At 34.8% G+C, this 25,796-nt stretch overlaps 4 protein-coding genes across 4 annotated transcripts; 2 read left to right on the forward strand and 2 right to left on the reverse strand.

Annotated features, from left to right (window-relative positions):
• Positions 1-3,691: 3,691 nt before the first annotated feature.
• On the reverse strand, positions 3,692-6,631 carry LOC143543773 (large ribosomal subunit protein eL8y-like). The gene is made up of 7 exons (XM_077036021.1): positions 6,523-6,631; positions 6,387-6,431; positions 6,102-6,303; positions 5,172-5,341; positions 4,948-5,076; positions 4,072-4,164; positions 3,692-3,974 (listed from the first exon to the last, which is right to left on the reverse strand). The coding sequence occupies exons 1-7, from the start codon at positions 6,523-6,525 to the stop codon at positions 3,843-3,845; spliced, it is 774 nt and encodes a 257-aa protein (XP_076892136.1). The 5' UTR covers positions 6,526-6,631; the 3' UTR covers positions 3,692-3,842.
• Positions 6,632-9,731: 3,100 nt separating this feature from the next.
• Positions 9,732-14,703, reverse strand: LOC143543774 (uncharacterized). Its single transcript, XM_077036022.1, has 15 exons — positions 14,368-14,703; positions 13,445-13,506; positions 13,262-13,329; positions 12,918-13,039; positions 12,724-12,829; positions 12,593-12,644; positions 12,306-12,423; positions 12,187-12,217; positions 12,057-12,080; positions 11,412-11,536; positions 11,241-11,322; positions 11,042-11,164; positions 10,909-10,962; positions 10,747-10,816; positions 9,732-10,386 (listed from the first exon to the last, which is right to left on the reverse strand). The coding sequence occupies exons 1-15, from the start codon at positions 14,552-14,554 to the stop codon at positions 10,042-10,044; spliced, it is 1,569 nt and encodes a 522-aa protein (XP_076892137.1). The 5' UTR covers positions 14,555-14,703; the 3' UTR covers positions 9,732-10,041.
• Positions 14,704-18,367: 3,664 nt separating this feature from the next.
• LOC143543775 (histone H3.3) lies at positions 18,368-19,671 on the forward strand. The gene is made up of 3 exons (XM_077036023.1): positions 18,368-18,555; positions 19,157-19,247; positions 19,343-19,671. Exons 1-3 carry the CDS (start codon positions 18,407-18,409, stop codon positions 19,511-19,513), a joined length of 411 nt encoding a protein of 136 aa, XP_076892138.1. The 5' UTR covers positions 18,368-18,406; the 3' UTR covers positions 19,514-19,671.
• Positions 19,672-21,047: 1,376 nt separating this feature from the next.
• Positions 21,048-23,961, forward strand: LOC143543792 (V-type proton ATPase 16 kDa proteolipid subunit). Its single transcript, XM_077036034.1, has 3 exons — positions 21,048-21,240; positions 21,309-21,594; positions 23,536-23,961. The coding sequence occupies exons 1-3, from the start codon at positions 21,162-21,164 to the stop codon at positions 23,666-23,668; spliced, it is 498 nt and encodes a 165-aa protein (XP_076892149.1). The 5' UTR covers positions 21,048-21,161; the 3' UTR covers positions 23,669-23,961.
• Positions 23,962-25,796: the final 1,835 nt, after the last annotated feature.

Genomic DNA, 25,796 nt, shown 5'->3' on the forward strand with positions numbered 1-25,796 from the left:
AGTAATCGGTTAAATTCAAAAATGTATAACCGGTTCCTAACCATCGGTTTAATTAAATCGTTTACTAACCGATTTCTTTAGTACTGGTTATTAACCCACTAACTGGTTTCAGTTTCAAACTGATTTAGGTTAACCGAATAGGAATTGCACCTCTACTTACATTACAACCACATATGATTCAATTATAAGACCCGCTATAAACATTACAACCAAATTATTCACATTACAACCAATTATGACCCCATAACTAAGACCCGACATTTAACTGTTTCCTATCTACTACTTCTTATAAGAAAAGTCATCACCAATTAACTTAAAAGTGTTTGTGTAAGTTTGTAAATATGTAAAAAAATATATAACTTTTTGGGTTAAACAAGTTATGTCCGTGTTAGCCCGTGAATACATGAGCTTAGGGATGAGCATTTTATCCCAAATACCCGTATTCGTACTCGTACCGTACCCATACGCGTACATGTTCCCGTATCAATTTAGCCTATACGGTACGGGTATTGGTACTCATTTTTGTTAAATATTAGTACATGTACAATCGGGTACAGGTACGGGTACATATTGTATTTTGTACTTGTTTGGAGTATATAAAGGTTTAATTGGGATTCTTCATATTTAATATATAAAATAAATTCTCTAACAATGTTATTATTGAACAAGTACCAAACGTTTCTTCAAAATTAAATAATATAACATCCAAGACTCGAACCAATAAACAAATCACTTAAAGTCGGCGACCGAATTAGGTTTCTTCAATACTATCTTATTATTAAATCGACGCCCAATTTGGTACTTGTACTAATTTGGTACCCTTCACATACATGTGCAAGCACAGATACCCGGACTAATTCAGATTGTTTGTTACTCGTGTCGGTACCGGTTTCAAGATCGTCAAAGATTTGGAAATAAAAAAAATCAAAGTGGTACAAAAACGGGATTGTACCGAAATACTCGTACCAATACCCGTACTCGTACGCTACCGAAAAATTTGGTACGAGTATTGACATGTTTTTATTGATTTTTGGTATGAGTATAATCGGGTATGGGTACGGATACAGGTACTATGTCACACTCATCCCTAGATGAGCTACATGTCCAACATGAGTTGCAACCTTTTTGAACTCTATTTGAAAAAGAGAAATTTTTATGTAGGTTAATTAAAATGTTTTTGGTTGTGATCTTTGTGTATTCTGCCAATTAATTAAGTAGCGTGCCTTCAGAATTAGCATGCAATCAGATTATATGCTGACGAACTATAGTGACCTTCTGCTTGACCTTGTACCTTTGTTCTATAAGTCTATCTCTCATATAGGTAATGAATGTACTTTCTTGACCTGGCCAGTAATTTGATGTATTTATTTTGTCGTCTTTGATACGAAAAAGAAAATGTTATGGGTGGCTAAAAAGCCATAAACTATTCAACAACAGAAAAACAGTATATAGGCAACCGTTTTTGTTCGGGCTTATTTTTTTTTCAATTAATAACCATGTGATTTACATTAAACTATTTAAATTACATCAGAATAGGAGGTAAGCGGGCTACAAGTTACGTCGCTAGTCTCTTTCGGATTGCAAAACCAAGTATTTTATAAACTATATTGGTTGAACTTGGAGTCATAAGTCATAACATTATTGCAATGTATGCATAACGCGTTGAACTCGATTAAGTAGCTCAATGGCCTGATACACAAGGAACCCAAAAGTATCGAACACAAAAGGTGTTGGGGAATTTCTGCAAACGATTATCTTTGGATATCTCAGAGTCGTGAAAACACTATCAGATCAAAATTATTTGTGGTTCCCAAATATTTTGACCGGATGAAACTCAGAAATATGAGCAAGAATCAAGTATGGATTTGTATATGTTATGATGAATCAGAGAAGTTACGTATGATCAAGATCAATAATATATTAGGGTTGGGTCAGTTATAACTGCTTAGCAGTTATAACATAATCATGTTTGAAATTCAAAAACATCATATGACGCTCCTATTGTTTCATTAATATTAATAATAATATTAGTTACGAAATTTAATATAATTAAATTTCTGATACGTTTTTAATGAAACAACAAATGTACGAAATTGAATATTAGTTCGACCCCAGCCAAGGGCGCTGCCCCTTGGACCCTGCCAGGGGTTGCCGCCTCGCACCCCGCTACCTGGGGCGTTGCCTCTTGGCCCCCCATGACTTAGGGGCTTCGCCCCTTAGTACCAATAGAATTATAAATTATAATAAGATCAAATAAGTATGCACCCCGCACCCGACTTATTTAGATTCGTATTACAATTACCTTGATCAACAAGTTAAATCCTTAATTACACTAAAATCACTAATAAAAGGAATAAACATGTGTTGGTTGTCAATTCACGATTTCTTGTGTTTGATCACTTTGTATGATACGTCTTATAAGACAACCTGGCCCACCATGAACACACTACTATCCAAGCTCACAAGAGGAGAAACTCTTGTTGTAAATACAATAACTTAACGTTGATAAAATATCATTTTCTATTTAAAAATATATAGATAACCAATAACATCTTGCTAATATATATTTTCCTAATGAATTTCCCACTTGTGGCTTAGTGTTAGGAGGTTTGGGTTTTCTAATGGAGACTCAAGTTCAATTCTCACTCGTGTTATTTTGGGTGGATATTGTCAATGAATGATTTAAGCTAAGCCTTATGCAAAGGTTGTCATTTTGAACCCCGAGCCCACCGGGGTTTTAGTCCCACTCTATGTTACGCTAGTTCTGCTCTTATGGTAACACGACTGTCAAGTGACAGCCGGCGGTATGGTTTCTCGAGAGAACACCTAAGTCAAACTCTGAAGTCAGTATAAGTTTGGTTAAAACAACATAATCTGGCCAAGTGAAACAACGGAATTTCCAAATTTAAAGATCACGGTAACCTAAATACTTAAAAGTCGTAGTCATGAAAAAAAATATTTTTCTAGTGGGTCGGTTTTTCTTAAAAGTCAGATCTTAAGAGTTGGGTGGACTCACGTTCTAAAATATTATATCATAAAATACATAGGTAGTAAGAGCCCATAAACTAATACAAAATCAGAAATCTTGGTTATTCTTTTAGGAAATGGTCATCTTTTTTCAAAACAAAAAATGAATTCCACAATCTTCAACTTTTAATTTATCATAAAATTCATTTGAAGAAAACTAGTTGAGTTAGAGCATTTACATAATGACAATCTCATTCTCATCCGTATTTTAATAATTATATTAACAACTAAAAATTACTTACATATATATAATTTTTTTTCAAATTAGTTTTTTTTATATTATAAATAGTAATAATTCTCTATTCTCTACTCATAGTTAAAACGGGAAAAATGGACGATTCCTAGAATAGAAAAATGATTTGAAAAAGAAGATTATGTGATGTTGGCATCGGCTATCCGGACACCCTTTTTGCTAATCAGCCACTCTTTTGTGCTATTTAGACTCTCTTACACGTTTTAGAGCCGGTTTTATGCAAACCGAAACAAACTGGTTTGATAACAAAATTCTTTATGATTTACCAAACTGATTTTAAAACAAGACCGCCTTTAGGGAAAACCGGGTTCAAATCGAAGCGAACCAACTTGGACAAGTTTGATCCTCTAAGATATAACAAGTATATGATATAAAACTTTGTATATGCACATTTCATAAACAGAATCAACATAAAATTTAAAAAGGATAAAAATTAAAATTCTCAAGTCGAACATAAGATTTGAACTTCCAAAACAACCAAATAAAGTTTTAAAAACAAAAGTTTCTAAATGGAATACTTCCCAAGATCCAAAATGCATACAATACATCAAAAAGATAATATCTAATTCAACCTCTGGGCCGCTTCCTTGGCCAAAACCCTCTCTTTGGCCTTCGTCTTCGCCTGAGATTTGGAACCCATTATCCCACCGCCCCACTTCTTTCTATACTCGTCATACTTGTCATTAAAGTTGGCCTAAAATACCAAAAAAAAATGTTAAAACTCAACAATCAAACAAAAAGGATTGTTTTTACAAAAATTAATAAACATTAGATAAAACAAAAAATCAAACCTTGATAGCTTCCAAGATTCTGCTGAACTCCATCTTGTCTTCGTTTTTAACTGTAGTCAAGCACAGAGCTGATGCTGTTTTCTGATGAACAATCTGATAAATGCAAAGAAAAATGTCAAATCATAATAATGAAATTCATACCAGATACCAGTAAGTGTTTTCAAAAAATAACAAATAGGTAAAATAGACTTGTAAACAAAAAGGCATGTTTGTGCTCATTTGCTCTACTTTAACCGAACACACAATTGAAAAAAGAGAAAAATCAAGGTTTTCTTGCATAAGTTAGTTAGCTAAAAAAATGATGGCGTCTGTCTGTTCACATTCGTTCATTAAGAGTAAAAAGAAAAGTTCTCGAATAACAAAATAACAAAATATAGATGAGCAAACATAACAAAACTTAAAAACAAAAAAAGTGTGAACTTTCTTTGTTTAACCCCAATCGACCACCAACGGTCAAACAAGAAGGTTTTGATGTTCTCGTCCATTTTTTAAAAAAATGAATGTGCTCGTGTTCGTTTGTGTTCGTTCATTAATCGTATAAATGAACTCTTAATGAAGATAAGCAAACAAACATAACATATCAAAAACACTTATAAAGAAGACGTGAAAATCATCACGTTAAGCCTAAAATGTTACTAAAACTAAACCAAATTTAACAAACATAAAGTTTTAAATAAAAATATTAGTGAACAAAAACTAACATAAATAAATGTAAACAAACAAATAGAAACATTTTTAAGTAAATGCACTTTCACGAACATAAATAAATGTGCTTACGTTCGTTCAGTTAAATATATATATAAACAATGAAACATATTAAAACAATTGAACCAACAAAACTAAATTTAGACTTTTGTTTTAAATCATAAAACTTACAGCTCCAAGACGGGATTTTCCCTTAACAATGCAGTATGGGATTTCCATCTTTCTGCACAATGCAGGAAGCCAGACAACCAACTCAATAGGGTCAACATCATGAGCAATGACAACCAATTGTGCCTTGTTCTGAAGAAAAGTAAATAAAACTCAGTAAAAAAATTGCCAAAAAACCAGCATACAATATGTTTAACTTAGTTTATCAAAAAAATGTGACAGCAAACCTGCTCAATGAGATATGTGACATGATTGAGACCATACTTAACAACAATAGGCTTCTTTGTTTCTACAGTTTTTCCTTCAGATTCAGCCTTGGCCTTGTTCACGAGTCGTTCCTTCTTAGCAGCCTTATCCTCAGGCCTGTACTTAAGCAGCATCTTGAACAAGTTGGTTGCTACATATTCAAAAACAAATATTTCAAAAAGCAATTCAATAACTGGCCACTTGTAAATACAAACTAAAAAGTAAAGTTTTACATCTATAATATTGTAGCCCGCAAAAACTAACTACTTGCTGTTAAATCAAAAAAATAAGTTTTAATGTTTTTATAAGTTGCTATTAAAACCAACGATATGATTACTTGTAACCAAAAGAAACTAACTAATATAGATATGTTGTTGCAAATTCCAAAAAGCAGTTTTACAAAGCAAGCAAAACACCTAGCTTGTTGCTAATAAACAACTTACAAACATTTTCAAGCAACTAATATCTCTAAAGACAAGTTAACAACCAATAAAACCAGTGTTGTAAATTTCAAGACTACTCAGCAATTATTTGCAAGCCGGACCATAACTACAATTTTAATTCTGGCCAAATTCCAGCAACTTGCGGCAGTTTGTAGCCAATTTTAGGTTATTCAATATATATAGATAAAAATGTGTGTATAAATAAAAACTACATATAAAAATGTTTGTGTATATATATACAATGTAACATAAAAAATTGTATATATATATATTTTAAAAAATAAAAAACAGTATAGTAAAAATCCAATCAAACTAATCACTAGTCAAACTCTAAATCACTACTATCTACACAAGCTCATTTTACAAATTTGCAGCCATGTATCATGTTTTAAAAATATAGCTTTAAATCACTTACTAAACCACACCATTAAACAGTCAAACTGTAATAATAATAAGAAGAACAAATACCTAGATTCTTATCAAGCGTCTTAGTGAACTGGTTCAAAGCCGGTGGAACCTTCAACCTCTGTTTCAAAATCCTCCTCTTCCTCTGAATCCGGACAACTTGCGGCCATCGGACGAACCTGTGGACGTCCTTCTTCGGCGGCAATGCTCCACCGATTCCAAACTGCTTCGGCCTCTTCTCGAACAACGGGTTCACTACCTTCTCCTATTTTAATCAATCAAAATTAACAAATCATAAACATATTCCAAACACAAAGTAAGATTTAATATTAATAATAATAATCGTACCGTTTTCTTCTTTGTTGCCACTGCCTTTCCTCCCTTCTTTGGAGCCTTCAGTTATAATAATAAATAAAATTATGTAAGCAATCGGAATTTTGTTTTTAAATTTATTATGAAATTGAGAGATTAAATTTGGACTCACCATTTCTGCAGCTGAAGATCTAGAGAGACGACGGCGGTGATGAAAATGGTTTTTGTGTTTATAAAAAGGAAGAGGTTAGGTTCACCAAGTTTTAGGGTTTCGAGTTCTGGGCCGGGTGTTAAGTGGCTTTGCAGCCCAGAAGCCTGTTTAGAGGTCAACTTAAGATAACTATGTGTTGGGCTAGGCCTGAACGAAACATTAGAGGTGAAAAAAAAAACCGTACCCGGACCCGGACCCGGAAAAAAAAAAGCCGGAACCGGTTTTTTAATAATTGGGTTTTTAATACACCAACTAGTACCCGACCGTACCCATAGGGGATGAATAGGGTATGCATTTTAGTACCAAAACTCGTACCCGAACCGGACCCGATTTGTACCCGGTAATACTAGAAAACCCGAACTGCTTCCATACTCGGAACCAAGTTTTGTCAATACCCGAAACCGGGTTTTTCAAATACCGGATTTATACCCGAAAAATAACTTGAAATACCCCGAAAAATACCCCTAAGTGCAACCCCTAAAAAATTCCAATCTATACCCGCAAAAACCCGAAAATATGGTTTTTTCAATACCCGAAATAGGGTATTCAAATACCTGATTTTAGAATACATGGTTCTATACTCATCCCGATCCCGATAAATAGGGAATGGTTTTTAAAGGCAATACCCGGACCCGAACCCAATCCGGGTATTGCTAATACCTGATTTTTCAACACCCGGACATACCTTAACCCAGTTTCATACCCGAACCCGATTTTTTCTAATACCCGATTTATGCACCTCTAGAGTACATTGTATCAACAGTCAACATTAAAGGTGCACACAGAAACCAGTTTGTACATGATTTTGTAACCGGTCTAGTCCTAACCGGTTACTAATTGATCCTAACCGTCGGTTAGTAACCTGTTTATATTATTGATTTCAAAACCGGTTAATCGATTTTTTTACTTATTATTTTATTAAAAATCGGGTTTTTCCGGTTATTAACCGGTCCGGTCTAACCGGTCAAAACCGGTTACTACCCGACCCGAAAAACCGGTCTAACCGGTTAATTCCCGCAAAAAAAAAAAAAAAAAAAAAAAAAACAGTTAGCGTATTAACCGATTTGTGCACCTCTAGTCTAGTCAACACCATTGTGTATGCTTGTTTAAATTTTAGATACTCTAGTTTAGTAGTTCACTCTTGAGCTCATATCGTTTTCAAGCTCAAGTTGGACTCATAAAGACTGTTAGGGATTTTTGAGTTTTGTTAGGATTGAATAATCTGAGGATCATGGAATATTTTCGTATCGAAATAATTTGGTGATTTTCAAGAACTTTCAATCGGAAAAACTCATACTTCTAACAAGAATGAGTATGTGTATTCGTGTGAATTTCGTGAACTAGAGCGACAAACCGTGAACATCCAAAGACGACCAAATGACCGTTAGGGTTTTATACATTGTTGGCGACTTTTACATGTTACCTTCCTATATATTCTTCATTACCTATTTGCGTTTATTGGAAGTATAAGAAGGTTATATTACTCTTCATTGTCGTATCTTTCAAAACTAGGTGCTGGTGTCGAAAATATTTGGTTCGGTACCTTCACCGTAGACAAGATTTTGGTAAATACTAGTACAAATGCTCATTTTAGTACCTTTTGCTCATCTCTACTGCATCCCACCCTCTAAACCCTACCAATAGATTTGCTACGTATGGGATCTTACTATCATTAGTAATTATCTAACCTCCGTAAATGTCAGTAGTGGTTATAACCACTATAACTACCGATGGCACTGCTTTATAGTGTGTACTCGCATCTTCTAACTTGTATCATTATATATTCTAATTTCTCATTTGATCTTAAGTGAATCCCAGTTGCCCTAAATGGCTTCATGACACTAAAATCGCCAACATTCATCTCTCATTTTAGTGTAATCCTTGATTCATTTAAACGGGCATTCACATAAAACAAACTTATGCATAAATGAAATATCGTGACGATTAAATTTCATCATAGTATATTACACACTCTACTAATTCGAATATCAAGGTGTCACTATAGATTGAACCCTTTTTATTCAAAGTGAATACATGAAGATAAATACACAAAAGTTTGCATACTTGTATATTCTTACTTGACCCTATCCTTTGCTAGCATCTTTTACTAGCCTTGTGTCCTTTCCTTCAACGAGTGCATATAAGCCAAGTCACAAGCTTCATTGTAGCGCCTAAACTTAATACTCGTATATGTAGTTCTTGTACTCTTACACGTGAGTATGCAATTTTTCCAAGTTAAACTTCAACCTTCTTAACTTGCAGGTCTAAACATGTACCTTGGGATGATGTTACTAATGTGTTACAATATTTAGATGTTAAGTTTTTCACATTAAATTCAACACCTAATTTCATATTATATGGAAAGTCGGTCTCTTAACATGAAAAATTTTAGGTGGCCTATAATCTCAACCCTATAGCCGACTTGTTACCTAGGCACCTAGCCCTTTTGTTGGATGATCAGTTAAGTTATGTTGAGTTTGTTTGATATATGTACACAAGGTACAACATACAATGACATTGTCGATGACATATGATCCCGAAGGGTCACACACTAAGCAACATTATCTAGAATATGTATAAATTAGATTTGTACATTACAACCTCGCTTAAAATATATGACAAAATCATTGTAAATATAAATGATGTAGATATGTATTATGTTCATTATTTATATATTAACTATTAACGTATCAATTTGGGTTCATATTTGGCTTTAACGAACTAAAAATATATATAGTGTGACATGTTATTAGGAATAAGCATATTTTATTATTACATATTGCTACTAATATAAATCTGGTTCACAATAAACCAAATAAGTTACAAAACAAAATGATAACACACCAAACATATTCTAGAAGATAGTACAAGAAATGAATCATTAAACAGCACCATATCTCACCTTTTACGCATTCTTATCCGTGAATGAGATGGTGATGCAACAGATTTTTTGCTGCCAAAATATTGACTTTGCACCACATGTAGTCAAGTGATAAGTATGTCCAAAGATAAATACGTATGGGATATAATATCCCTGTAGGTAAATGTTAGATAAGGTAAAAGTACACTTTTAGCCAAGGCAACTTCACTATGGCATCTGAGAGATATAGGTGATATCGGTTTAGGGCCACAATGCAATTTCATAAATAGGATTTCTTAACCACTCGGCTAAAGAAGCTTACTTATCAAGGTTGTGAAAATACTGCGTTTAAATAAGGAACATGTGACATGCATCTAAAAAATAAGTAACCATGAGCCATTACACAAGCCACTAACCGGTGCATAGAAGAAAAGATCGTGCCATTTTAACCACAGGCTGGACCCAGGCCTTTCGACCCTCCATATCATACATTCCACAAATGTTTTCAAAATAACCGTTCAGCGATACAAAACAAGATTCGTCCAACAATTAGCCCGCTCAAGTACTCGAATCAAAATACAAAGTTAGTCAACACGCTACAACTACAATCCATGGTCAACTCACGCCTTCTTTGGTCTTCCTCTTCCTCTCTTAGCCGGTGCAGCACCACCAACATTATTCTTGCTGGCAGCAGGTTGGTGCCCCCGCCCACGGCCTCTGCCTGAAGCCTTCCCGCCCCTTTTACTCTTTTTTTCAACAACACCGTTAGCTTCCGAGTCACTATCATCACTATTATTATCTTCTTTTTCCGCTTCATCTTCCGAATCGGAAGGTTCTTTGGTTTTCTTCCGCTTGCTGGGTGTTTTTGCAGCAGCAGCCTTTTTGCTAGTTTTTTTGGCGGATGGCGGTAAAGTACTAGGTTGTTCAACCCCTTCTCCAGCAGCTTTTCCGTCATAAATTTCAAGCTGTAAACAGCCAAGGATCAATGACTTGGATATTATTATACACAAATACGATTACAAAAGAAATTAAATAATTTATTCTTTTATATTACCTGGTTTAAGTAATTCTCTTATTTTACCCAAGGCTGATAAATGTGTAATGTTCATCGAATATATTCACGACATGAAACTAAAATTTATTTTATTCCACCTCTGCATACTTATACTCCAATATTATGTGACTGTATATAAAATAGTTACAGTTTTACAATTAAACTTTGAATCTTGGCATAATGTACAATTAATTTAAGTCAAAACATTAAACATGTATTTACAGATAGTAAACAGGTCAAAAATTACCACAAGATTGCAATAAGAGGTTACCTGATCAAGCTGATCACCAACATTTGTCCGATCAACTACCACCAACGAATGTGCAAAGCCACACGCCACACTACAAAACAACACAATAAACAAAATCACATAATAAAAAAACAATACACGTTTTTTAGCTCGTTTTGAAAAGATTTTGTGATACCAACTAACCTTATAACATGCATGCCTTCAAGCGAATCTACCTTCTTCGGTATTGAAGAAGATCTACAGCACAAAACACAAGTTTCACCAACTAGAAGACAAATAAACACACACAATGAAACCTTAAAACAATGTAACATACTTCTGTTGGTTGGGCCCGTATCCAAGTTCACCCGATTGAGCAGGCCCCCAACTTATACACGAGCTATCCGCACCAACAAAATGGTGCATACTGCCTGAATCCATACACCGTATATTCCAACCGCTAAAACACAAAAACAATAATTAATAATCTTAAAGTTGGCACGTCATCAAAACAGAGAGATGCATTAAACTCAAACCTGAGATCCATGAGTGGTTTGGGGTACATCCAGTCATCACCGGAGTTCTTAATCTTGCCCCACATGTACATCTGCCCTGCACCTGAAATTACAAATTTGCCCCACAATCCAGATAATTTGTTCCTGGTCTAACTGTTTAATATTTATATTGGGAAGGCATTTGTTTTTTACCAGCAGTAATAGAAGAACTGACAGAACCAGCAGAAACAACTGCACTGGGAGGTACAAGGTTATGTTTTGTGAAAACATCAAGACGGCGAGGGCTAAATTCGTCTTTTTGCTCTTTATGTCCAAGCCTGTTAATATAATTAAATTATTATAATTATCAATTGCTTATAAATCAAGATGTAAATATCGAGATCCATAATTTCCCAGGTTGATTTAAATACATGCAAAAACAAAGCCGAACCGGAAGTTTATTCTGTTCGGCAACAGATTGGTTTTTGGTTTCAGGCACACCCCTACTAAATACTACCCAAACAGACTTAAGATAATGGAAAACGGAACAGGACCTGTTCAACCAGTTTATCTAAACGAGTCAAACAGGTTGGTGGTTTGTAAATTTGTTGTAATTAAACTGTAAATGAGTTGGGGGTCGACTTGTTTAAGTAAACAGGTTGGCAAGTTAACCGGTCAACCAAACCACGAACCGTTTAGGTGTGTGTAAGCACTAAATATATACTTTGGACAACTTTCAACCTGCTTAGCTTGTTTCCTTATATCTAACATTCTAAGTTATTTTAAATATGACTCATTTGACCCATTAAAAACAAACCATGACCCGAATCAACATGCTGACAAATAGAAAGTACCAACCTTCCGTATCCTCCAAAACCCCACCTACAACAATTCATAAAGCAAATGTTTAATATAAAAGATCCACATAAATTAATTATCTAAAACTTATATTATCAACATATGACAGCAATTGGGCAAGATAACTTACGTGTACACGTAGCCCTTCGAGTCCACAGCAACTAAACACATCCATATTAGATACAAAAGAATCATAGCATAAATCATTATAAAAAAAAATAAACAAGACTTATATGAATATATAAAAACCTGTATGATTTGATCCGCAAGCCACTTTTACTACAGTTTCGTTAGCAAAAGAAGCTATTGCTTTGGGCTGAGGTTGCGCTTCGTAAGCAAGCTTCACGGAGCTCTCTTTTGTATTATACTGAAAATTAAAAAAAGTAACATCATTAATTTACGATGTCAATATAAAATAATTAATATAGTATACAATGTAAAGTAAATGATGCACAGAGCTAGCTTTTATAAACAAACGAACACGAACATGCTCCGTTCGTGTTCGTTCGGTTCATTTACGAGCCTACTAAGTATACCTCATTGTCAGTTCCATGTCCAAGTTGACCGTACTGTGGAAGTCCGGCAGTTCTACAAATTAACATACAGCAAAATGACAAAATAAATTATATTGTAAAAGAAAATGTGTTGACTATATTGTTGACCATACAGTATCGAAGCGCCTTCAACAGAAGTCAACCAAACGGTAAAATCAGCTCCACATGCAACATTTGTGACTTCAGATACTAAACAGCGTACTGGGTTTACCTCAACTTCTGCAAAAGAGAAATAGATTGTGTTTTTAATCGTCAAAGACTCAAAACTATTTAAGCGCTCAATAATTAAAATAATTAGTGAACTCACCATTTCTCGCTGAACCCGTACCGAGTTGACCGTGTTTATTCCAACCAAAAGATAAAGAGATGCCATCTTCGGTTGCTACAACCGTATGGGATTTCCCGCTCCCGGCTTTTACAATTTTGTACCTGAAATTTTGTACCCAAAATAACAAATTAAATATAATTGGTTAAATGGGGTGCTTTCAAAGATTAAACATGCAATCTTGATGATAATCAAGACCATTGAGGGGTCAAGTGATCGTTTTTGGATGGTGAATTAAGCACTGTCTTATACAACCCGCTGTATTTTCTGATTTTGATTATTCAACATTACACGGATCAGTTTTTAAAAAGTGAACAAAAACTCACGAAGCAAGTGCTGAGACTACAGTTGGCTCATCACGCCTCATTCGATCTCCATGTCCAAGCTGACCCTTCTGCAAACACACAATAATATTCGCTTGAATTCTTTATAATACAGTTTGGCAGTAGTTAAAAATTTAGTTTCAAAATTAATAAAAACTGAATCTTGATACAGCAATTTTAACTTACATCATTGCGGCCCCAAGTATAGCAACGTCCATCAACACCCAATGCCACGCAATGACAAGACGCTACAGCAAAACATTTCAAGAACATTAAACCGAGGCCCGCTATACAAACACAGCTAATGTGCTATATCAGACACCGCTTTGTTATACTGGTCAAACAGCTTGTGTTGATGGTCATAGGGCCCGAATGATGGGAAGAAAAAAGCCATATGAAGCCCAAATCATACGACTTGTATAAGTTCTTGACTAATAACAAAATTACTGATGTAACCACCAATAAAGTTGCCCGTATGACTTTTTTCGCCTAATCATTCTGCCCATATGACATCAACCAGGCCCGTGTGACATCATACAAACCCATATAACTTCATACTAGCTATGTGTGATGTCAAATAGGCCCACGTCACTTCAAGCGGGCCTGTGTCGCTTCACTAAATCATAAGTCACGCAGCTGTATGACCTCTTTTCGCCTAATTGTTTTGGCTGTGTGACTTCATACAGGCCACAATGCCACATGTGACATCAAACAGGCCCACGTGACGCCAAATGAGCTAGTGTGACTTCAACAGGCCCACATGACGTCAAATGGGCTCGTGTAACTTCAAATGAGCTCGTGTGACTTCAACAAGATCAAATGGGCTCGCGTGAGGGCCTGTGTGACTTCACGGACAAACGGCCTCTTTTTTCCTAATCATACGGTGTGTGACTTCAACGGGCCCAAGTGACGTCAAACAGGCCCGTGTCACTTCATTAAGTCACACGGACAAACAGCCTCAGTTTAGCCTAACCCTCAAAAACACTAAAACATATAGCATACACGCATCACATAACCCTCAAAAACACTAAAACAGAATCACTCATGAGTAAAGAAAGGTACAAAACAACTGCTTATCAGTGAGCAAGAAGAGTGACTGACTGACTAACCAGAACCAGCAGCCACATAACGAATATCAACTCCGACGAGTGGGCGGAGCCTTGTGGGAGAAACCAAGCTCCATTCCGATAAGCCCTTCTGCCGACCAACGGCATCCCACGCCGTCGTACCACAAAACAACAACTCTCCACCTTTCACCTCCTCTTTCTTCTCAGCCGCCACCGCCGCAGTTGTCATCTCCGATCAAGCTGATAATAATAATAATAATGTACTGAAACCCTAATTATTTATAAAGAAAGAAAAATGGGGTATGTGTGACTGGTATTAATAAGGAAGGGTATGTTGGTTTTCCAATGTCATTTTCTTTTTCTTTTATTATCCTCTTTTTGTGTTATTCTCAGCAGGATTTCCCACCTTTTTTTAAATAAGGTTTTGGATTATTATGCTTCCGCAGGTTCTTTCTTGTTTTGCCCACTGTTTTCCCTCTTTTCATATATCTTCTTTTTTAACTCTTTTTGAGTTTTTGTATACACTTGAAGAAATAAAATAGGTTACCCTTCATTTTATATGTTGTGTTTTCTTTCAACTAAGAACATGGTATAGTTCATTTAAAGCTCATATAAGTCCTTTGATCTCTCAACCAATCATTTTTTTATTTTATTTTTTTCCTTTTGTTATTAAATAAAATTAAATGATGGAGAATGAGGTATAATATGAGTTAAATAATTAAGGAAAAACTAAGGTAGCACTGACGTGGTAAATGATGAAGAATGAGATGAATAAACCGTAGCACGTGGTCTAATGTCGGATTTGATACTAACTTGGTGTCAGCGATAGTGTTGTTAGGTTTTTACATGGCTAAATCATGTTTGTGTTTGGCAGATTGTATATAAAAGTAGACCGAATTTATTTGTTGTGTTAACACTTTTGTTTCATTTGTGCCATGGAGATTTGTCCCCCTGTGTTTTTGTTCTTACCCTTATGTTTATTTGCAACCCGAATGTTTCTTTGTGTTTTCCTTTATACACGCCTAATGACACGTGTTTGACATTTGGGTATTTGTAGGGGTTTTACTATTTTCCATCGCTCGCTTTTATTCTTTTCCATCACCCCTCACATTGTTATGGTGCTTGTTCATCTTGGTACATTTCTTTGCTTTGCATATGATTAGGGGTTGATTTTAATATTTTCATCGCATTTTTACAATATTGAAGTTAGGGTGATTCCTTAACCCTCAGTGGTACACGTAGGAATCCAAATCTTGATTCATTGATTCATCGTAAGCATAGTTTACTTATTTAGTATCGTCTTCCTCGTAAAGTGGGCAATTTTCAGCTCCGTGGCCCAACTCCTCAGTCCTCACAGTCTTCACATACGTCAAATTTAACTCCCGCCTTACCTACATAGTTTTTCCCTTTCTCGTTTTTCAGCATCAATAACTCTCGTTCCACTTATGTTAACATTTCATTGGTCTCATGATCAGTTGTTGACTTTTAAATCGAATGTTTTGTTCTTCTTTCAGCTAATGCATCTAATTTGGAACTTTGACTCATTTTTTTCCAGTAAATCCCAATCTTCTTTGATTTTTAATGAGCTAATGACTTTGTTAAACTCTTTCATAACTTATAAAAACAAATGCAAATAAGCAACGAGTTTAAGGATAAAGACGACACAGCTGATTTATAAAGGTTAAAGTGAATGTTAACTAATTAACTATATGACCTCTCCCCAATCGCCTTGTTGAGAGTTTTCTTCATTGGTCGTCTCCCTAGTCTGTAGGGATCACTGATACATCGTCTCACTTTTCAAATGAAGTGATCGCCTTATTCACTAAACACACCAAGTGCTTAGATTTACAATTATTTTAATTCCCCACTATGCCATGATAATGAATCTTCTCTTAATCTCTAATTAACCTACATTAAGATAGAGTTCTCAACCCAATAAAAAATAACACTATATCAAGATAGTGTGCTCATTTCTCAAATCATCAACAAAATGACGATTACTCGCTTGTCAAATCACTAGAGTAACCTGTAGTAATGACCTCTCAAAACACAAGTGTGGACAGTAGTGTTAAACCTATCAAACTGATGGCCAAAAACCAAACAACTAAGGTGGCGTTTGTCATGTAGGAATGGAGGTCGATTGGAATGATCTATTGTAAGGGAATGAAGAAAAGTGTGTTTGGTTGATCAAATGAATGGAGTGACTCATTACCTAGTGCATTTCATTCCCTCTAAAACAACCCAAATTTATTTCATTCATACCCCATGTGTTTTTTTCATTTCATTTCCTATTTCACCCTACATCACTTCCACCACCACCCCCACCAACACCAACCCCCGATCACTTCACATTCATTTCGTCAACGTGCGAAATTGAAATCAATGCCAACGATATATCAAGTACATAATATACAATAAACCGCTATTATACAATAACCACTCTTAAAAGAATTAAAAGAATGAAATATCATAATCAAAACATACATACATAGGCATAAGATCACGTATTTCTTGAATTAATCAATATCTATACTATATATAATACATCAAATAAGGGCAAATTAAGACACCCATTTTTAAGTAATCTACAACACTTAAAGCATGAGATACATGTGTCAGTAAGGGTAAACATGTCTTTTAAACACAATCAATTCAACTTACAAGTTTGGTCTCACATCTTTAACAATATTATCTTTTAATTTAACCTGTAAACTAACTTATCACCCATGATTTTTAAACGACTATAGCCTTTTCACACGTTAATATTTTTATAAACAAATTGCACCATAAAAACGGGCATTTTATTCTCTTTATTTTGGATATGATATTGTTGTAATTTTTTTCATTTTAAATAAATTTATATGTTACGTAGGGGTGTTTAGTGTCGGTTTTGATGGTTTTTAAGTTAAACTTGTGAGTTCAACCGTTAGTACAGATTTTTTGTCGTCCAAAACCAAACTCAACCATTGAAAGTTGAAACCGAATCGTTACTAACGGCTTGGTTCCAGTTTGGTTTCATACTTTAAACTTTAATAATAAATCTAGTTTAAAATAATTAATAATTTAAATGTACCATCAATTTTAACTAATAACAAACATAATATGATACCTGAGATGATCATAAATAAAAAATGATAATTTTATCCACATAAATGGTAAATATTAATGGAAGATATAGGACGTGAAATAATAACAACAAATATTACAAAAGGAATCATATTGCAATTGGGTTAATTTGAAGTTGTACAGCCAAGTTATTTTTAATAAAAAGATTATGCTCAATTAAATTTTAACTATATCTAATATATTACAAAACATTCTAATAATTAATAATAACAAAGATTAAATTGCATTCAACATTTACAGTCTGGTCTGGTTTCATATAGCCGGTTGCCGATATAAACCGCGAACCAACCGTTCACTACGTTTTGAAAATTTTGAAACCGACCAACAAACCGAAAGTAAAAAAAGAAAAAGAAAAAAGTAAGTCAAACCAATGACCGATTTATACGATTTCAAGGTTTTAACCGAACCATAAACACTTATATTTATACGTGATTAACATGTTTAAACACCCGCTGCATCGCGCGGCCACCCGTCTAGTCAACTTCAACAAGTAACATGACTACATTTGGTCCCTTAATAATTTCAAACAAAACAAAAACAAAAAGGCCTTCAGAACCGAGTCACGATTTCCAAGTTGACTCATCAATCCGAGTCACAACACACAAAAGAAACACAGATCCACCGAGTCAAAACAAACACAAAACCATCAATCCGAGTCTACTCCATCCATCCAATCACAACCGTCCATTTTACCTCCAACCAATCAAAACCAACCTCACGGATCACCAATTCCTCTTTCACAGAAGTCGTTGAGAACACACAATCCACGTCTCCCCGTGTATATATATACCCACTCACTATTTTCCCATTATACTTTTGCGAAATCAGAAACCCTAATCCCCAATTTCTCTCGTAAGTTCTTTAATCGTTAACCAAGATCTATAAATCTGTTGATTAAATACCTTCTAATCGTTATTATTTTGATTTAATTTCAGTTTTGTTGATTTGAATTGCAATGGCTCGTACCAAGCAGACTGCTCGTAAGTCCACCGGTGGAAAGGCTCCTAGGAAGCAGCTTGCCACCAAGGCTGCTCGGAAATCAGCTCCGACCACCGGCGGAGTCAAGAAGCCCCATCGTTACCGTCCCGGAACTGTTGCTCTCCGGTAAGTCTTCCAATTAACCCTAATTCGTTTTTAGTTTCGTTATTTAACGTCAATTTTTATTTCTATTTGTTTATTTATCAATTTCGGTTTGATTATTTCGATACCTAATTCCAAATCGGCTTTGATTATTTCAATACTTAATTATCGTTTGATTATAAAAAAATATATTGAAATCCACAATAGCAAATCAACATTTATAATTTTAAAGAAAACTGGTTTTTGAATAAATTAAGTAATAATACTTATTATTTTATAGGGGGAATTTAATGTACAAATTGTGCGAATCAAGGAGCTTAATTATGTAATTACACTATACTGTATATATAGTTAACTATGTTGTATAAATTACACTAATATATTCACACGGTTAGCCAGTCAATTTAGTTTGTTTTTGATCCAAAGCCTTATTTTATAAATAATTCTAGAGAGTTTTTTGAAACGCATATCAGAATCCTAAATTTTGCATATTTTAATTATTTGGATGTTTCGGGTTTAGTTTAGAGTAATTTGAAATTGGTAGTTGTGTTTATAAAAACATAAACTTTAAGCTCTAGGTTTAATGATATTCTGATTTGAACCATCAATTTGTTTGAAAATGCAGTGAGATCCGTAAGTACCAGAAGAGTACCGAGTTGCTGATACGTAAGTTGCCCTTCCAGAGGCTTGTTCGTGAAATTGCTCAAGACTTCAAGGTTTCTATTCAACTTTTTAATTGAAGTTATTGTTTTATTTTATGTTTATAATTACAATATTTTCTGAAGCTAATTTGCATATTGTGTTGGTGTAGACTGATTTGAGGTTCCAGAGTCACGCTGTGCTGGCTCTGCAGGAGGCTGCAGAAGCTTACTTGGTTGGTTTGTTTGAGGATACCAACTTGTGTGCTATTCATGCCAAGAGGGTTACCATCATGCCGAAGGACATCCAGTTGGCAAGGCGTATTCGTGGGGAGCGTGCTTAGGTTATCGTTAGGATGCATGTTTTAGTATTCGTACTGTGAACTTGTTTTGTTCTTTGATGTTTGGGGATGAAACTGTAATGTGAACCCTTTTGTTTTGGGATGTGGTATGTAAATTTGCTACAGTTGAAATGTGGTATGCAGTGATTTAGCTTTGGTAACTGTGGCCTTCGTTTGCTACTATTTAAATGATGTTAAACCATAATTCTGTTTAAGTTTATTGTCTCCATTATATTGACTGGTTTTTTAGACTCAGTTGATCAAATGTTTTTCCTGGCATCCAAAATTGCTTATTGCTTGCTTTTAGGGGTATAATGGCAACTGAGGTAACCTCTATTTCAGCCATAAACTGTTTGTTATCAGCTTTTGTTTGTGAACACCATTTGGTCAAAAGAGCAATGCTACTTGTTTTCTGATCACTGATACGCAAGTCGATAGTGACTTGTTTTTACAATTAGGTAGTATGGCTTCTAAGATGTCTATGTGGTTCTTGTAGGCAGAATTCTTTTGTGGGTTAAAGTTTGTACCAATTAGTGACCCAAAGTATTTGAAGGGTATGCGGCAATGGATTATAATTTCAATTTGGTTGGAAATCCATTCAATCACTAAAGAGAGCTCTTGAAGTTATGTCTAGTCCGGAGGGCAAAAGGAAACCCTTGTAACAATCTTGCAAGGTTTTAACATTTGAGATAGGCCATTCATGAGAAATAGTGTCATCGGCATTGAATCACTCCTAACTCAACAACCGTTTGCCATCACCGCGAGTGCTTCCATAGGCCATAGCTATATATACAAGATATGGGGAAAGAGGATCCCCTTGGCACACCCTCCGTATGAGATTAAAATTTTGAGTCGTTTTGACTTGAATAGGTGACCCAGGAGGAAGAAGGGCTCTCTTGCATCCAACTTTGCCATTTAACTGGGAAGTTCATGTGAGAAAGATTGGAATAGAGGAATTTCCGATTTAGACAGACAAAAATATATCAAAATTAATATTTTATTTTCCATATATTAAAACTGGTGAACGTCGGTACGCCACCAGCGAGAAGCTGGAAAACAGTTATAAACAACAAAAAAGAAAAGGTAAAAGGAGAACGAAAAAAACAATCCCTCAAGCTACAATACACGAAAACGGGGAGTTAACCCAAACAGACCAACTGATTTTCTTGTGCATGGACCTAAGTTTTATCCAACCAAACTACCGAGTTATAAAAATCATCTCGTTCCTCTGCTTCCGAATAAGCCACAAAAAATTCAGCTTAACACCATCATTTATCATTGAACTCATACTTAACCTCAAGGTTAAAACACTAACCAAGCTTCCTTTTGATAAAATAGGTAATATTATTCAGGATTAAAATAATAAAAAAAATCTCAAATGGTCGCTTCCTGTTAGATAAAACTAACAAACAAATATATAATAATAAAAAAAATCTCATATGGTTGTCAGACAAACACGTATTGTTTAAATACAAATATAATAAATAAAAGAATAAAAACAAAAAAAGATCTGGTTTATCTTGTTGCAATTGATTAATAAGCTGGTATTGTCTGTCTAGGGAGATCAGATTGACATCTGAATCACAAAACCTCACATCCATTCAATTCAATTCAATTGAAAATCCTAAATCAATCAATCAATTAACCAACAATGTCTTCAACGTTCTCCGGCGACGAAACCGCTCCGTTCTTCGGCTTCCTCGGCGCCGCTGCCGCCCTAGTCTTCTCCTGTAACTCAAATCCCCTTATTATTATTATTATTCCATTCCATCTGATTATTAAAATCTACTACATGTAGGTATGGGTGCGGCTTATGGTACGGCCAAGAGTGGCGTTGGAGTGGCATCCATGGGAGTCATGAGGCCGGAGCTGGTCATGAAGTCGATTGTCCCGGTGGTTATGGCCGGAGTGTTGGGGATTTACGGTCTCATTATTGCTGTCATCATTAGTACTGGAATTAACCCTAAGGCCAAGTCTTATTATCTGTTTGATGGATATGCTCATCTGTCTTCGGGTCTTGCTTGCGGTTTAGCTGGTCTTTCGGCCGGTATGGCGATTGGGATCGTTGGTGATGCTGGTGTTAGGTATGGTTGTTATATTGTGACAATAAGCTTGAACGTTATCGGTTATTGTTTACGGGTTCGGTTTGATTTTACGGTGATTTGAGTTGTTTGATCAGTGAAAGAAAGATTAATATGCTTACGCTGATTTTGATAGATTAGAGAGTAAAAAAACTATATTTGCAAAACTGAAGGGAGCTAGCTTGCTCGGTCTTAGCTAACTAAGTTACGTGTACTACTTTTAAGTTCTCTTAGGCGTTGTTAATCTTGTATGATACCTTAGTTATTTGGGATCATATATGCTTATAGGCCATAGTAGTCAAAGTCACAGGATGCAAGAAAGCACAAACCCGAGACAAAAGAACACAATGATAGAAAAGAAAGTAGAAGTTGCATAATAGGCATAGAAGTTTTTAGAAAGATATGCAAAGGTTATCGTAATTTCATACCACTAGTACTACTACTACCCTTTGATTCTAGATAAATACATAGAACTTTAGTACTAAACTTTATGCATAAAGCGGTACATAACTGCAACATATATGTAAGAGAACACTTTATGATAGCTTCATAGTGTCCTTGATATTTTGATTGAAGCAATTCTTTGATCTGGAGCTGAAAAATGTGCATGTCTGGTAAACTCCCAACACAATGGTCACGTTAAACTTTAAGCAAAACAGAAGATAAGTGACAATTTAGAACTGTGACTCTAAAATGGAGTGAAATTTAACAGTTTTGATCTTTCAGTTACATTTTTATGTTTTACTTATTAAATAATCGTAGTACTAAATCTGATATTGAATTTGTGTTTTTTGGCCTCTCTGATGAACTAAGTCTCATTTTATTTATTTTTTACTAGTTTGAGGCCCGTGTACTACACGGGTAGTTCTTGAAAATACAATATTTAATAAATATTCAGTATATACGAAACAATAAACCCCTTAAACACTATTAATACAGTCGTTGTTCAATAGTCTTTAAAACAATTTTAAAGTAAAAGATAATTATAAATATCAATGTTTAAATAAATAGGTTGTAAATATTAAATTAACAAATTTTGAAGCATAAATTTTAAGAATGGTAACTATTATTTTACTATTATAAATTTGTTAAAAAGTGTGAGGTTTAATGTAAGAGTGACAAGTGGCAAAACTTGTAGCCTTTTATTAGAGAGTATAGATATAGATCTAGTTTTGGTAACCTACGAAGTATGATCTTTCATTCTCTCCCATAAAAAATGCCCAATGCTTTTACCAATCTTGAACTGAGTTTAAGATTTTGATGTATGAATGTTCCCTAGAAATTTAGCCCAACATATTATACCTGCAATAAAGTGTAAAATGTTAGAAAAGATGTGTGCATATTCAAGACTGAAATTGAAGTAAGGTGCTATTCTATGTTTGTATACAGAGCAGTTAAACATTAGATGGATTAACACTGATTAAAGACAGATGTTAGCATGTTGCATCTTTTATTGTTTTGCTCTTGAATTGACATGATGAGCAAGTCATGGGGTTGGGTAACAGGTCAAAACAGTGGTGTGGGATTGAAACATGTAGTTTTCTTGTACAAGTTGAAACAGGTCAGGTCCGGTTCGGTTGGCCTGCTAACACTTCTCTGTCCATTAAAAAAAAGATTATAAATACCTAATGCATATTATTAGCACAAAAACAGTATTATAGTATAAATAATCTAAATCTTTGAATAAAAAATTTACGAAGTTTTATGCATTAAAGATGGACTTTGTGTTTAGCACTTCAGCCTGTTTGATCTTTCCCTTTACCTACCATTTTTTATTTAACATATTCGAGTCGTGATAAAGCACAACCCAAATCTCGTCATTCATGAGCAAGTTGATTGAAATTGTCATCTCTAATTAATAGTACTTATATATTTCATGGGATTTATTGTTTCTGTCCTTTCTAAACATGGGAGTCTGATTAATCTATTGTGTTGTAAATGCAGGGCCAATGCACAACAACCAAAACTTTTTGTTGGAATGATTTTGATTCTCATTTTTGCTGAAGCTTTGGCTCTCTACGGTCTTATTGTTGGCATTATTCTTTCTTCTCGAGCTGGTCAATCCCGAGCGGATTAGAAGAATCGATTGTGGGTCCTAAGAGTGCGTTAAAGTAATCACATTTTGTCTCCTCTGGTTAAGAGGCATGGTTTGTTCTACCTTTCTTTTGTGTAGGTTGTAGACTAGATTCTAGTATTCCCTAAAATAAAATCCCTTTTTATGCTATTTTTATTTGCAAATATGGCTTGTGACATTATAAGATATGGAAATCACGGGTTGTGATTTATTTATTATGTACAACTTCACAATAACAGATTTTCCGAGTGGTTGAAGTTTTGATTGTCATGTTTATGAAAATTGTTTGTGGGTAATCCTATTCTGTTGAGTTTGGTAGGGGTATGAGTTGACCCATTTAGCTTCTTATTTTCTTTATATTTTTAAAAATGTCATTTACAGTATTTATGCTAAAAATATAAGTATCAAAAAAGAAATAGACAATTAGTTTTATAATTTAAGAGTAGTTTTATGTACATTTGCTTTTTTTTTTGTTTGAGAAATATGCATTTTGTCTCCCTGGTTTATATCGTCGCGCGATGGGTTAACCACTGAAAAAGATTTTACGAACTTTGACTCCCTGTGTTTCTCCGACGGGTTTTTTTTGACTCCTGCCGTCAGTTGACCTTCCTTTGACCTGTTAAAATTGTTGAAATGACTCATTTACCCCTATATCTTCATCATCTAACCCATAAATCTTCATCCATGGCTGTCCGAATTCTTAAGTTTGGTATAACAACAACAACAACAGCAACAACAACAGCAACAGCAAAACAGCAACAGCAGCAACAGCAACACGCATCACTCATCGGAAACCCAATGTCCTCCACCACCACCACCGTGGCCGTCTTGGACAACGACGGCGGCCAAATAAAAGCCGGGTTCGGCGGCGAACACGGGGGATGATGTTGAGCGGCTTGATGATGATGATTATTATTAAGATCCAGATGAATTACAAAACCCTAGAAAACAAATCAAATAATAAATGATAGAAAAAACATGAAATTGATATTATGAATATACGTGCGGTAGGTGGCGTATGCTTCTGGTTGTGTGAGTGATATCATGAATCGTCGGAGACTCGCCGGCGGTGGGACACGTGGCGGCAGAAGGCGGTGGTTGGTTCTAGAGATTTGGGGATTGATTTGGAGAATTAGATGGCGGCAAAAAGTTTGTATATACGCAAGTTATGGATTAGCCACCAAAAAAGATCATGTAATCTGGAAAGATGGAATCTTGTATGTTGTTTCATGACTTCATTCATGTGATCTGGAAAGAAAGAAAGGTTAAATAGTTTTTTATTATATCAACCACTTTACCAAATTATTATTATTATTATTTATTATTTATTAGAAGATTACTAATGTGACATTCGTCAATTTCGGGTCACTTTTGTTATGTAAACCCGACCCGTTTGTAAACCGAACATTTCAAATATATAAAATATTGGATCTTGTCATTTAAAATATATAAAATATATAAAATATTGTTTTTTTTATATTATGCATTGTTTGACCATTTAAACATACCCATTTTTATGCAAACCATAAAAGAATCTTTATACCGAACCATTCACTCCTTCCCTATATATACACACCCATCTTCTTCATTTTACTCTTGCTACATCTCCAAAAACTCTCTCAAAACTCCATAGATTCAAGGTTTTTATTTCTTATGTATTCTTGAAGTTTTGACTTCTCAAGTCAAACTAACTATAGTCTTTCATTCTAACTTGTTCATCTAACATTACTAACTCTTGAATATGGTGGTACAACATATATATAATACACACCCCTTGTTTCCTTTATTTGTTACTTCACCGACTCTGGTTGGTTAAGTTTCGAAGGTCATAAGCCAAGGCTTCATGGAGGACTTCGTGTTCTTGATATATATTTACACACACATAACTTATTATACATATCACTTATGACTAACTTCTAACCCTTTAGTTTGTTCATCTTATTTACAAGTTCCATGGTGTGGGTTTGTATAAGACTAACCTCGGTTTAACCGAAACTAGTCCAAACCGGAAACCGAACTTTTGTTTACTAGTTTTGTTAAAATAGTTGTTTAAACATGTTTATTGCTAGATTTGAGTTTCAAAAATCATTTTTACAAGTTCTTTGATATTAAGCATATGGAATCCATCTAT

Source organism: Bidens hawaiensis, unplaced genomic scaffold (assembly GCF_021521415.1).
Source record: "Bidens hawaiensis isolate Kalapana, Puna unplaced genomic scaffold, B.hawaiensis_p1.1 tig00013298_1, whole genome shotgun sequence".
NCBI classification, from domain to species: Eukaryota; Viridiplantae; Streptophyta; class Magnoliopsida; order Asterales; family Asteraceae; genus Bidens; species Bidens hawaiensis.